The 13,777-nt window shown below is 34.1% G+C and overlaps 2 protein-coding genes, 1 long non-coding RNA gene and 1 pseudogene across 3 annotated transcripts; 2 read left to right on the forward strand and 2 right to left on the reverse strand.

Annotated features, from left to right (window-relative positions):
- The first annotated feature begins 147 nt into the window (after window positions 1-147).
- Window positions 148-2,573, forward strand: LOC143536285 (uncharacterized). The gene is made up of 5 exons (XM_077030317.1): window positions 148-165; window positions 1,903-1,990; window positions 2,072-2,194; window positions 2,283-2,339; window positions 2,403-2,573. The coding sequence occupies exons 1-5, from the start codon at window positions 148-150 to the stop codon at window positions 2,537-2,539; spliced, it is 423 nt and encodes a 140-aa protein (XP_076886432.1). The 3' UTR covers window positions 2,540-2,573.
- A 2,074-nt stretch (window positions 2,574-4,647) lies between these two features.
- On the reverse strand, window positions 4,648-5,152 carry LOC143536296 (uncharacterized). Its single transcript, XR_013135866.1, has 2 exons — window positions 4,959-5,152; window positions 4,648-4,876 (listed from the first exon to the last, which is right to left on the reverse strand). It is a non-coding gene; the product is annotated as an uncharacterized LOC143536296 (long non-coding RNA).
- Window positions 4,797-6,650, forward strand: LOC143536295 (uncharacterized). Its single transcript, XM_077030324.1, has 7 exons — window positions 4,797-4,876; window positions 4,959-5,080; window positions 5,174-5,379; window positions 5,459-5,602; window positions 5,684-5,904; window positions 5,977-6,235; window positions 6,371-6,650. Exons 1-7 carry the CDS (start codon window positions 4,806-4,808, stop codon window positions 6,503-6,505), a joined length of 1,158 nt encoding a protein of 385 aa, XP_076886439.1. The 5' UTR covers window positions 4,797-4,805; the 3' UTR covers window positions 6,506-6,650.
- A 1,999-nt stretch (window positions 6,651-8,649) lies between these two features.
- On the reverse strand, window positions 8,650-10,237 carry LOC143536286 (UDP-glucuronate 4-epimerase 2 pseudogene; annotated as a pseudogene).
- Window positions 10,238-13,777: the final 3,540 nt, after the last annotated feature.

The following is a 13,777-nucleotide window of genomic DNA, read 5'->3' on the forward strand; positions in this document are numbered from 1 at the left end:
GATGTGTATTCATGAGCAATAAAAACACATGTTTGCTTTCACGCACGATGTTTTGATTAATTTTGTTTTAAGTGATTTTGTTTAAGTGTGAAGGTAGCAGAAAAATTTCAGTTTAACAAAAATATTCAGAACTTGAAATATATAAGAATGGTATTCCCGTATAAAGTGGGTATGTAATATATATGTAAATATAAAGATTGATACAATAGGGTTTCGTTTTTAGTTAAAAGAATCAAGAGAGATGATGATCTCGTAACGCCGTTTGGTGTAAATAACGAACTATTAAGATGTTTGATATCAAATAATATATAAATTATTGGCTATAATAAATAAATACACAATTAAAGTGAATCTTTAATGATAATAAATATGCACTTGACGTGTGTTCATAAGTAATAAAAGTGGGTTTGCTTTTACCCGTAATATTTTGATTAATTTTGAAGTGTAAAGGTGGCGGATAAACTAAACCTAGCGAATATATTCGAAACTTGAAACATCCAGAAAAGGGTATTTCTATATGTAGAAACATGAAATGAATCTGACCTGATCCATGACGATGTTCCCCGGTCTTCGAGATGAACGAACCACGACTCGATCTTCTTCTCCGGTAGCTTAAGATCTGCAATGGTTTTTGGGGGTGTGGAGGTGACTGCTAAGAAATCTCAAGGATCTCTTGTTTACAGACACAAAAATGGTTATGGTGGTGGCTCTTATTGAGAACAACCAACCCCTAATAAGGAGGTGGAGACCTCCTTATATAGGGAGCCTCATGGCCACCATCATGGTACCCTAATGGGCCTAGCCCAGTTAGGGTTACCTCCACAAAACCCCCTCAGCCCAATAATATTGTATTAGCTCATATAATAAAACAAGCCAAACATAATAAATTAAGGTCGTAAGCCGGGTTTAGTACCATACCCCTACAAGCCCCCCAAGTCCAGTGTTGCTCCTAGGCGTGCAAGCGTTTAGGTGGAGCTCTGGACTTCATAAGGTGTGTTAGGATATGAGGCGGTTTTTTCCCCTTTCTTCGGCCTTGTCTTTATTGTCTTTGAGTTTTGAGAGGTTTTCTCAATGATGGTGACATGTTGTGATCCTTATGATAATAAAGGTGCACTGGCATGAATAAGATATAGCACGCATCATAACAATAGTGGCGCGGGGCCTGATAAAAGATAGAGTGCGCATCTCGATAATAATGTAACGCAACTTGCGCGCGAGGCAGCTTACGAGCTATAAAAATAATGAAGCTTGCGCGCGAGGCGACTTACCAGCTATAAAATAATGAAGCATGCGCGAGTTGCGGCTTATAAGCTATAATATGATGATAATGACTGGCCCACAAGGGCCTCTTCTACGCAGGATGACTATCCCGGCTTGTCTTCAAAATAATAATGGAGGCACAAACGGCCAGATAATAATAATAATGTAATAGGTGCTTGTGCGACTCGTAGCCGAACCTGCAAAAACATATCAACTAAAAGTGGATGTATTACAAGGTTCCCATCATCGGGCAAATTATGAGGTGTGCCCAACCTACGCTGGCGCGTGGCCTTTTGGGCTTATTTTGTAACTAAAAAAGCTAAAAAAGCTATAAGCTTTGCTAAAATAGCTAGGCCAAACACCCAAGTGTCATGGTTTGGAAAACACAAAGTTGAAGGTAGATTGAATGATTACTTTTTGTGCTTACCAAATGACAATAATGCCCTTGGAAAGTGGGTCCATCAATATTGTTTATTAATGTTAGTTGTGTGTGTTTTAAGGGTAAATTTGGAAATTGACTAATAAATTTTGAAAGTGGACACTTGTAATGGGACAAACAAAAAAGGAAACATGGACACTTTTAATGGGACGGAGGGAGTATAATTTTTTTACGCCTTTAAAAATTAGGATCTTTTTGTGTAGTTTGTTGTAAGATATATTGGGTTTGGTTGGCAGTTGGTTGAAACAGAAAGTTTACTTAAACCGATCCTTTCAGCTGAAGAATTCCCTGGTAATAAAACGTTAATTAACACATTACAGATTCTCGGAGTCTTGTATCTTGTGTTGATCTTTTGTGTTTTTTAATGTTCAGTTTGTGTTCACGGAACCTACAAAAAGAACTTAAAATCCATCTTGGAGAGTGGTCTCAAACGCATGCAAAGGCTACACATCCATTTCGCTTGTGGGCTCCCAACTGATGGTGAAGTAATTAGTGGTAATTTTCACTTCTCTCGTACAATTACACGACCCGTAAACTAGAATAATGTTTGGTTATAAAATTTTTAAACTTGTTATTGCTGCAGGTATGAGGAGAGATGTCAATATCTTGATCTTTCTTGATGTTAAAAAAGCGCTTGAAGGTAAAATTACAGATATACCCCTGTCGTCTACTGTTAACAAGGACTAATGAACTTGTTTTGTAGGGGGGATGAAGCTTTATATATCAGACAACAAGGTGATATTAACAGAAGGTTTTGATGGTGTTGTTCCTGTTGAGTATTTTGAGAGGATAGAATCTTGGCCTGATAGGAAGCTTATAACTTTGGATCAAAACCTTTAGTCACAGAAGATGAAAATGAAACACATTTTGTTTTTATATTTTAAAAGGCATATGTATGTGAAATGTTTTTATATTTACAATTTACAACCAACTTCATGTACATGTGATTTTGTTTTTGTACCCTTATACACTAGTTCATGAGTTTATGAAGAAATTGTAGCTATAGACAGAGGTGAAAAAAAACTCAGTTCCGGACTTGAACGGGTGTACCCGAATTGGAACTGGTCTCTTAACAAAAAAACCCAATTCTGGAACTCGTTTTAAACAAACTCAAATTGAATTTAGTTCAATCGAATTTTTAGTGAGTTAATCCCAAAAGAGTTGTTTGCTTAATAAAATTGATGGAGCCTACCACTCTCTCCCGACATTTTCGTCCAAGTCTCGCCACTATCCAACGACCAACATAACAAATCTCGAATACAAGTAGAAAGCTTTAGGGAGTGAACATGATAGTTTCAAAGTTGAAGGACAAAACTTAAAAAAACATAATACTAGGTTCCTATGGAACATGAATCCTCTAAGAAACCAAACACTTCCGTTGTTAAATCATAAATAAATTTCATCTCCTCAGTTTGTGTTCTAGTCGGTGATTAGATTAATTAACCAAACCAACTTCAAACAATTACCTTAAACAACTCTCATCGTACACAATTGCCCTAGATCTGTGGTGAATCCCAACAGTTTATTCTTTCGCATAATCAAAGGTAATATAATATAATATAATATAATATTTATTCATTAAGTATGTATGTATTGTTGTTTCTCCATCGATTTGCTTTTAAATTTCTTTCAGATCTTGTTTTGCTTTATGAATTTATATATATATACTGATCATGTATGTGTATTGGGTATGTATCACAAATCCATAATGCTAATTATAATTAGAGGTCATGTTAACTCCATTGTTTCAACCATGTTTCTTAGAGAAATTGGTTTTAGAATAGTTGTATATTTTTTCATAATTTTTAAATGCCACTGTAAAATATAATGCTTCAATTAAGCTTATTTTTTCAAAGATTAAAATCGACCGGTATAATTTCTCTAAATTTGGGGACGGGGTGTTTCGGGTTTACTTTAGTTAGTTCTGCAACTTATGTAAGTCATGTGTTGCAGACTTACAGTATTTCAAGTATTGAGCTTTGGGTCTATAGTCTATACTAATCTTTATTTTTTAGTTTAAATATGCCATGTAAATGACTCTATTAATTTCTGTAAAGGTAGTCAAAGGGTCGGCGAGGGTTGATAAATAATAGATTTTAGTAATATTGGTATAAAGTTTGCTTCTTTGGGTTTTTATAACAATTCTTGGAAGTTGGATTGATTTTATACAAATTGAACATGTTTAAATTTGGCCATTTTTTCCCAATTATTAAGCCCAAATTTTAAATCTTGGAGTTTGATACTTAGGGTTGTAAACGAACCAACAAAGGGAAGTTCACTTATGTTCGTTCGTTTAATAAATCAACTAGCATAAAGAAGGCATTTCGTTCTATTAACTAAATGAATGAACACGAACAAAGGCCATGTTCGTTCAGTTGTCTTCATGAGCGTTCGATAAGGTGTTCAGTTACGTTCGTATACGCCCATTTATGTGCGTTAATGTCTTTATTTTGTTAAAGGAGTTTTTATAATTTGTAATGACTTTTCTAATCATATCATATTTTTAAGCAAGATTAACTGTAAAACAAAAATATATATGAGTATCATGTGATTAATTTATTTGTAAATTAACGTATGAATATGAATGTTATAAAAAAACACCAACACAAACTTGATAGTAGGACCGAACCGTTGACATTGACCATTATCGGTTAAACAAATCAAATACAATGTTGTTTGTGTTTGTGAACCGTTTACGAACAAGTTCATTTCCTTAACGGATGAAGATAAACAAGAAATTTCGTTCGGTTAGGTGTTCGTGAACCGTCCACTTGTCAAATAAAAGCTTAACAGACGAACATGAACAAGGCCTAATAGATGTTAGTAAAATTGGTATAAAGTTTGCTTCTTTGGGATTTGATAGCAATTCTTGGAAGTTTAATAGATTTTTTAACAATTTTTAATTACTTATTATCTAAAACGGCTCGTTTTCACATGAACCAAATTGTACTTTTTTTTTTTAATTTGGCGCGTTCTGTCCTGAACCATCTGCCCGTTTTGCCAGGCCGAAAACTAACTGTCCAATAAAAGTCACATTTATATTTAGCTTTCCGGATAATAATATGACATTTTTACCCTTTATTTCTACAGACAAGGATTGTCAGGGATGAGAGTGTGTTTTGGATGGCGACAGTTTCTTTTGTTCGTGATGCTCGTCTTCTTTTTATCCCATCTTCTCTCAGGTAACTAATATTTTTTATTTTTTTATTTCATATGCTCTTGCATATTTTATTGATAAACAACATAATTGACTTGTAACCTCAGTTTTGGAGTTGCATCACGACCCGACTAGTTCACACAAAACCAAATCCAAGAAATTTAATCATCTCGTTTTTGGACCCGCTGCCGGTGAAGGCTTGCCAAATCGTTTACAATGCAAAGGTATTAATTTCATTTATTCATCACCAAGGGCATTTTAGTAATTTTACACAACTCGTATGTATTTGTATCTTATATATTTACCATTTGTTGCAGGTAATAAGGCTCTTAACAAGGCCTGCGTATCAGCTACCTCCAATATTTCAAACGGTGGTGACGGTGTTAGTTTTGTAACCGTCTTCACGGTTTATAACTCAACGGTCGGTGGAACATCAAGCGAGTCAACTAATGTGGGGAAAGTATCATACAACAAGGTTGACCGGTCAATGGCCATCTTGAACACATTCATAAATTTTATACAGGTACATATTAACACATATTTTAAAGCTATAAAAATTATGTTTTTATATCATTATATAAATTTTAAGTTATATTTTGCAGTTAATGATGCCTCAAAGTGACACGATTATCCTCACCGATCCGGCATCCAGCCTTCCATTAAAGAGAAATGGGGTGACGGTATTTCCCGTTCAAGGTGAATATTCACGAGACAAGTTGATGCTTCAAAGAATCAGGTCTTACATTGTAAGAGCACACTGCATTATCCCGAGTAATTTCATAAAAGACCAAAATACCCTCAACGAAGTTTTTAATATTTTTTTGCAGGCTTTTTTAGAGTTAAAGCTTAAAGAGCAGTTACGAAAACCGGGAAAAAGAATTAATAATATTATCTTCACCGACTCTGACATCGCGGTAGTTGGTGACGTGGGCGAAATATTTAGCAAATATGGAGATTTTGACGTGGCGCTCACTTTTCGTAACAATAAACAGCAGCCGTTAAATTCAGGGTTTATTGCGGTCAGGGGTACCCCTGATGGGATTTTAAGGTATGGTTGACTTTGACCAATGTTTGACTTTGACTTTGACCGACGATGATCTTTATTCTTCGACAATGGCAGAGGAAAGATTTTCTTGGAGGAAGTGTTGAAAGTTTATAGATCAAAATACATGGAAGCTTCACGAATGCTCGGCGATCAACTTGCAATTGCTTCGGTTGTAAAGTTATATACTTCACTTGATGCAAAGGCATTTGGCGCGCGCCAACCGTTTCTTGAAGATATTAATGGCGCGTCTGTCCTCTTTTTGCCTTGTGCGGTTTATAACTGGACCCCACCCGAAGGCGCGGGTCAGTTTCATGGCATGCCTTTAGATGTCAAGGTAAACAAACACACTAAACTTATTATTATTATTATTATTATTATTATTATTATTATTATTATTATTATTATTATTATTATTATTATTATTATTATTATATGTTTTATAAAGTTAACATGTATATTGATTTTACAGGTGGTTCATTTCAAGGGGTCGAGAAAACGACTTATGCTCGAGTCTTGGAATTTCTTGCAGTCTTCGTCTTCTAATGATTTATCGGATATGTTATGTCTTGTATTACGTAGCGGGCGGACAAAGTATGATTTTTGATGGAAAACAATAACAATTTGGCATAGATTGAATTATTATAGGTGTTGTTTTGTGCTATTTGAGTTTGATTTGATTCATTTTTTATATTTGTGTACTAGTTTTGATTTATTAAAGCTATATATAGGTGTTATTAATTTATCTTCAAGATTTTAGTGTAAAGTGTTTTTTAAAACCTATTGTATGAAGCAAAATCTCGAAATTTTTTAGGAACAAACGATAAGAAATGCACCGAGTAAAATCTGAGTCGTATGGTAATAATGGTACGGTTTGGGAAGCGTAGGTTTGTGCAAACTTTTTCTTTATTTCAGAAAATAGGGAGACTGCCTCAAAACTATAACAATAATATGATATAGATTTAGTTTTACAAAATATATATTTAGTCGCGTGCTAAGATTTAGTCTTTCCTTTACCCGTTTATATTGATTTACTAGGTTAGCTACCCGTGTAGCACACGGGTTAGAATAAATAAATTTATTTAAACAATAACAAAATGTGACATAAAAAAATATGTTTAACAAATATAAAGATATATTATATGGTATAAATTACACACTATACAATATGAAAATAGAAAATTTATAAATCTCTAAATATTTCTTGATACACAATGTGTAGTTTTATTTGTAACTTTACTTGTTTTTCAAAACTTAGTAGTTTCAATGCAACAAATAACTGGTCATGAGTTAAAACATATTGTCTAAAAAACAAACCAACAATCTACAATGATTGACCTTCGCTTTTGTTAATCTTCATTCCAAACAAAAATTAAGTGAAAATTTCATTATTTAAAATTAGTACTTTTATCTAAAGGTGTAAGATTTAAAAAAAAATAATTAAAATTGTGAGTTCCAATATTATTTTCGGATATGATTTCGGCTTCTATAGCACGGTTATCATATTGTATTTTCACATGTAGCTTAATTTCATTGCAATTACCAATTTTCTAGTTAATATTTTAATCAGCATCAGTTCAACATCAGCTTTTAAAACTAACCTATGACTTAACAACCTTATATTTTGAGGTCATTTAAAAAATCAATAAACTAATACTTTCTTGTAACGTATCATTTTGTGTCTGATAGATACCATATGAAGAATATAAGGATATATTCTTGAACCATGTTTGATACTTTAACCGGTTAAAGAACCCATCGTTTAAATTAACATAAACACTGAGAACTTCAATGGTTAATTTGTCTTTTAAGAGTTTGAATGAATAAAAAGAAAAAAAAATGTATTTAATATGAGAGTGAGAAAGGAAAATTTAAAATACAAAATTATTAATAATAAAGATAAATGTATTTAATATGAGAGAGAGAGAGAGATGAGGAAAAATTTGTAAAAATTAATATGGTGATGACATGTGGCAATGAGAAAGTTTTGTTTATTATATAGTATAGATTTTGTAACCAGCGGTCGTCCTTGTGGTTTGTCCAATCTACGGTTTTAGTTCAATAGTTTCAAATTTGCGATTTTCGTCCATGTGGTTTCGTTTCACTTGCAACTAAACCCGAATTCGTTAATACCCATTAGCGTGCCCCCCACGTAAAGGGCAGTTTCGTTCTTTTTATTCCAAAATAAACTTCAGTCCTAATTCGCAAGCCCCCTCATTTGAGGGGCTGGGGTGTATTTGGGGAGAAAAAAAGGACAAAACTGCCCCTCACATGAGGGGCACACTGATGGGTTTAACGACCAGACTTAACGGGGTTAATGAATTCGGGTTTAATTGCAAGTGAAATGAAACCACATGGACGAAAATCGCAAATTTGAAACTATTGGTCTAAAAAAGTAGATTTAGGCAAACCACAGGAATGAAAACCGCAGTTCACTCATTTATTTTTTAATAACAAAAAGTAAATTTATATTTTTGCAAAAATGTCAAGTTTTTCATTTCATTAACACATTATTATTATAACTTTACTAATTTCATATATATTATGTTCTATTTATTCAAATTCCACAACATCCACCACAAAGTCAATATTAATATCAAAATCAAATCAAACAAAATAGGCTCAATTCCACAACAATAAACCTACCAAAAAAGGCTGCAATTACTTCCAATTTCACCTCAATAACATGATACTTTGTAAGCAACAAAAACAATTAACAAACACCAACATCCTAAAACAATCATATGCAATTCAAAACCAACTAAAAAAACAAATTTTGTGCAACAATCCAACAGTATCACTTCTTTTACCTGACCCATAGTAACTCACATACCATCTAACAAACTTCTTCAACCCGGTCTGAGATCCGTATTCGGCTTATACCCAAACTCCCGTTTCGCTAAACTAATATTCGCGTGCGTAAACGGCACATCCCCGTTTCTCGGCAAGTTCATCACCATCCGCCTCGCTTTCACTTTCAACAACCTCTCCAAAATCCCCACTAGTTCGGAAACCGGGACCGGCGACGTATTCCTCAAATTAAAAATCCGTAACTGCGGGCCCACGCTTCTTCCCCCCACTACCCGTACTTTTCTCCGCGGTATCCAAAGCCCCCAAACACCCGGTAACTATATCATTGATATACGTAAAATCCCGCGCCACTGTCCCATGATTCGCCGCTTCAAATATCGGTATCGGCTTCCCGTTCAAAATATCCCTAGTGAAAAAAAATACGCCATGTCGGGCCGGCCCCACGGCCCGTAAACCGTGAAAAACCTTAACCCGGTTAACGATAACCCGTATATATGATTATAACTATGCGCGATCTCCTCACCCGCTTTTTTCGTCGCGGCGTATAAACTCGCGGGTTGGTCCGTTTTGTCTTTTTCCGAAAAGGGTACTTTTGTATTTAACCCGTAAACCGAACTAGACGAGGCCCAAACTATAGCGGGCTGCGGGTTCGCGTTCTTACAGACTTCTAGTAAGCTCACGAACACGGCTATATTACTATGGATATACGAACCCGGGTTAACCATCGCGTACCGCACCCCGGCTTGAGCCGCTAAATGAACCACGTGCGTAAATGTTACTAACTCGAATAATTTTTTTAACAAAACGTCGTCGTTTATGTCACCTTCGACAATAAACACACCACTTCTTTCTAGCAGCGCTTGACGAGACCTCTTTAGCGACGGTTCATAATAATCGTTCAAATTATCAACACACAAAACACCATCGCCACGTCGTTTCAACGTCACGCTGACGTGGCACCCCACGAACCCGGCTGCCCCGGTGACCAACACCGAAAACCCATTTCGGGTTCGGATCCGGGCGGATGATTTGACCCGTTTTTCCCATGTGGGTCCCCCCCAAGACCGGGTTTTTAACGATCTGCGAGAAAGATCCGATGATGGGTTTGAAGATGATGATGATGATGATGATGACGTGGAGGGTGACGTGGCGGATGGGGGGGGGGTTTGAAGAAGAAGATCAAGATTAATCCGAAGAACATGAAGGCCCAGAATGTTAGCTTTGCGAAATGCCATTTGAATCTGTTGTGATTATTATTATGCAATGATGACGTCATCAAGATTATTATTTGGATGACACCCACCTGGAATTAAGCCCTAATATGATTAGGGTTTGATGAATAAATGGTGGGTTTTGAATCTTTTGTGGATTTGATGTGTGAAAAGATGAGAAAGATTGAATCTTGATGCAAATGTTGATGAAAAATGTGAATGTTTCTTGAAGAAGTGGTTGTGGGTTGAGAGATGGAATGAATAATATTGTGAAGGAATGGAAATGAAATAAATGGACTAATAAAGTCAAAGGGTGGTGTGATTATTAATAACAGATTAAGGAAAGAAATAATATTGTTTTTTTTTATAAATGTTTATGATTTGGTTTTAGGGGTTTATGGAAATTATTAAGAGGTGAGGTGAGGTGAGGTGAGGTGAGGTGTGATTGGTGAGGGAGATCTTTGATTTTATAGGGTTTTGGGACTTCTGGTGGTGTATGATAATGATATTGATATCTTGTGACATTTACTAAATTTGTATGGGGTTGTTACTTTTGGGATTCTGTGTTTGTTTTTACCTATAATAGTAATATTATAATCACCTTTTGAAACATATTCTTTTGGATAAATATAGAGAGTATATTTTTTTTATAATGGCAATGGATTTTATAGCAAAACAAGCAACTAGTCAAGAGTATTGAAGTTACACTAAAATTTTGTATGATTTTTTGCCAATTCTTGACATATAGGTAGTTGTTTGTTTTGATTCTTTCAGCATTTTCAAATTCAAAACATACTTGTTATTAAACACTTTACTGCTTCTGGAAGCGTAAGAATCATATAATGACTAAGAAAATGCTTTGTACCACCATCGTGTTTGATGCTTAACTTGACAAACACGTTTTGCAAGCAGATAGTAGACCGTTAGGCAGGGGCGGACCTACATAGTAGCCGTCGGGGTCCCGGGACACCAATGTTTTTTAAAATTTATTTAGAAGCGATATAGAAAATTTTTGAATGACCCCATATAAATTATCACTTGGACCCCATAACAATGTTACAGATCTGCTCTGCTGGGAAAGATCCTTGTTTTGGGTGTGGAATGTCCCAGGTTCGAGTCTCATCCACAATCCGTTTTTTCTATGTTTTTGCTATTTTCTTTTTTAGTCAAATAGTCAATAAAATAATTAGGGTTTTTTAAGTTTATAACATCAACCAGAACCAGAACAGATCTGAACGTTGTTGCTCAACCTCAACTCCTCAACACTGCTCAAGCCCCCGCAAGACCGCCACCAACCCACCACCTGCCGCCGCGGCCCTTCTCAGCCACCATCCATCCCTTTGGCGCTCCTCTGTCTTCATTGCTTTCTGATTTTGCCACAACTTTCAGGTAATTTTAAACACTTACTCCATAAAATAAAGATATCCAATTGATTGATTTTATGCAATTATTTACTTAGATTAGTAACTGTATGTTGTATATTATTGTTAGATTACGACTTTGTTATGTCAAAAACTTAATTTTAAGGTTAGTTATTCAAGAATCATTGAAAAGAATGGGGAAAGGGTTTGAAGATGGGGTATTGTTATATATATATATATATATATTATAGATTTAGAGAAGAGCCATGCTATGGAGTTAGGGTTTGAGGAGAGTAGCACGGTTTAGATCGTGCAAAAACGGTTCATTTAAGAGGGTTTCAATTTGGCTCGGGTCAAAACGATTCTTTATTCAAAATTTTAATTTTGTTCAGGTCGAAACTGGCTTTGACCACTAGACTCTTGTTGAATAGAGTTGTAACATAATAAGTTAATTAAGCATAACTTAGATGGTCTAGCTATTTACGAGTATGAGGAATTTTGTGAGAAACGCGGTAAATATCTAAAATGGATTTAGTCATGTTAAATTAGTAGCAAAAGGAATATTTGGAGCCTGTATTTATTTACTTTCTATTTCGTAATGGCAAAGCTTTGATTTTGCAGATGGAAGCATGTAACTTGTTCATATCATGATTGTAATGTTTTCTCTTATCGTTTTGAATGACATCCTATTGTGTGGGTTTTATTATAATGATATTGTTTTCTATTATGTTTCTCCACTCGACCCGACCTGACCTGACCCGACCCAAACAACGACCGACCCAAAAATTTGAACGCCGAAAATAACGGGACCCCGTTGTCAAAAAATCCTGGGTCCGCCACTGCCGTTAGGTGATTTGTCAATATAGGAGCTTCACCAAAAAATGCAAATTCGAGGGAGTAGGTGTTGATCATCCTCTTGCTAACGCACCTAGTAGGGATCATATTTAGAGTAAATCGAAACAACTTACATTTTAATTAACAATAATAATAACCCGGTTGTGGACATTCATATTTGTTTTAAATTTTCATAATACAGTGTGATCCTTCACATATTTTAAACTTTTATTAACCTTAAGATATCAAACACGAAGTGAACTTAATACTTGATTACCTGCTTTAAAAAACTATTCAATTATAGACAATGTGTTTCGTATTTACTCCAAATATTCTACTTGTGGAGATACAATTATAAAAACAATAAATGTTTCAAACTATAATTGGCAATGAATATGAGTGATAAATATGAGATATTACTAAAGAAAACATGTATCATTAACTTAATTGTTTAAACTTGATTAATTATCAGTATTAAATGAAAACAAGTCAATTACTCAATTAGTGGTATTTTATTGCTAAAAAAAAAGATGATATATTTACTTTACTGAAAAAAAAAAAAAGAAAAATATACCAAAATAGATTTTGAAAAATATTATTGTTTTTGAAACCGATGACAAAAAATATATTAGATGATTCAAAGATCAAGTCGAAACCAAAGAATATATAATATTATTATTTTAGATTATATAGTTTATTACATCAAGACAGCGGACAAACAAGCAACAAGCTGCGTTGTCAGCCTCTTTTAAATAGTAAAACCAGGCTATTATTTGAGTCCATCTTGAATGATTCATAACCGCTTAGTTCTTTTACACTTTTTGTTGTTAAGTAATGTTAACATGTGAAATGGCTATTAATTTAAAGGGAACAAATGCAAGATATTCTCTCTTGGCATAGATCATAGATGTGAAATTATTTGTAAAGAAGGTTAGGTCTTAGTCTTCATATATGTCATTTGAACTACACACTAAATGTGGCATCCAATTCTCACATGACATGTCTTTTTTAATCAAATTTATAAAGTTTCATGAAACATGGGTTCAATCTCACTTTTTAATTTATTCAACTCAAATTTTATTCTTTTATTTTATATTTTTTAATATTCATCCAATTCTCACATGACATGTCTTTTTTAATCAAATTTATAAAGTTTCATGAAACATGGGTTCAATCTCACTTTTTAATTTATTCAACTCAAATTTTATTCTTTTATTTTATATTTTTTAATATTTAATATTAAAGTCACAAGTTGAGGCATCCATGTTCTGTGTGTTTATAAATGTTGGCATCATGTCCCATGCTTCATACTTAAATATTTACATATATGAATAAAAGAAGATACTCATAGATTCATGCACCTTGAAATTAACTCAATAAATGCCCAGATTTCTATTGGGTTTTACACTTTTATTAATATAATTATATATAAAAGATACCTTTTAACATAAAACCAATTTTAAATAAAACACGAGAATCGGATAAACATTTTTACATGATATAATCACGTAAAGTAGGAGAGAGAAACAATCAAAGTTAGAAAGCCGTATTATACATTATGTTTAAAACATTAGATATATTTAAATTAAGTTCAGTAGTAAACATCCGTATATGTATCTACTATATCTGTAAAAGGTAAATAATGACATAACATAACTTTAG

Source organism: Bidens hawaiensis, unplaced genomic scaffold (assembly GCF_021521415.1).
Source record: "Bidens hawaiensis isolate Kalapana, Puna unplaced genomic scaffold, B.hawaiensis_p1.1 tig00010780_1, whole genome shotgun sequence".
Lineage (NCBI taxonomy): Eukaryota > Viridiplantae > Streptophyta > Magnoliopsida > Asterales > Asteraceae > Bidens > Bidens hawaiensis.

Bases quoted from the DNA above. Each gene is read 5' to 3' on its own strand.
- LOC143536295 (XM_077030324.1), top strand. From the start codon at position 4,806: ATGAGAGTGTGTTTTGGATGGCGACAGTTTCTTTTGTTCGTGATGCTC. The intron at 5,380-5,458 runs GTACATATTAAC...TATATTTTGCAG, and splicing joins CATTCATAAATTTTATACAG to TTAATGATGCCTCAAAGTGA. The intron at 6,236-6,370 runs GTAAACAAACAC...TTGATTTTACAG, and splicing joins GCATGCCTTTAGATGTCAAG to GTGGTTCATTTCAAGGGGTC.
- LOC143536285 (XM_077030317.1), top strand. The intron at 2,195-2,282 runs GTAATTTTCACT...TTATTGCTGCAG, and splicing joins TGATGGTGAAGTAATTAGTG to GTATGAGGAGAGATGTCAAT. The intron at 2,340-2,402 runs GTAAAATTACAG...CTTGTTTTGTAG, and splicing joins TGTTAAAAAAGCGCTTGAAG to GGGGGATGAAGCTTTATATA.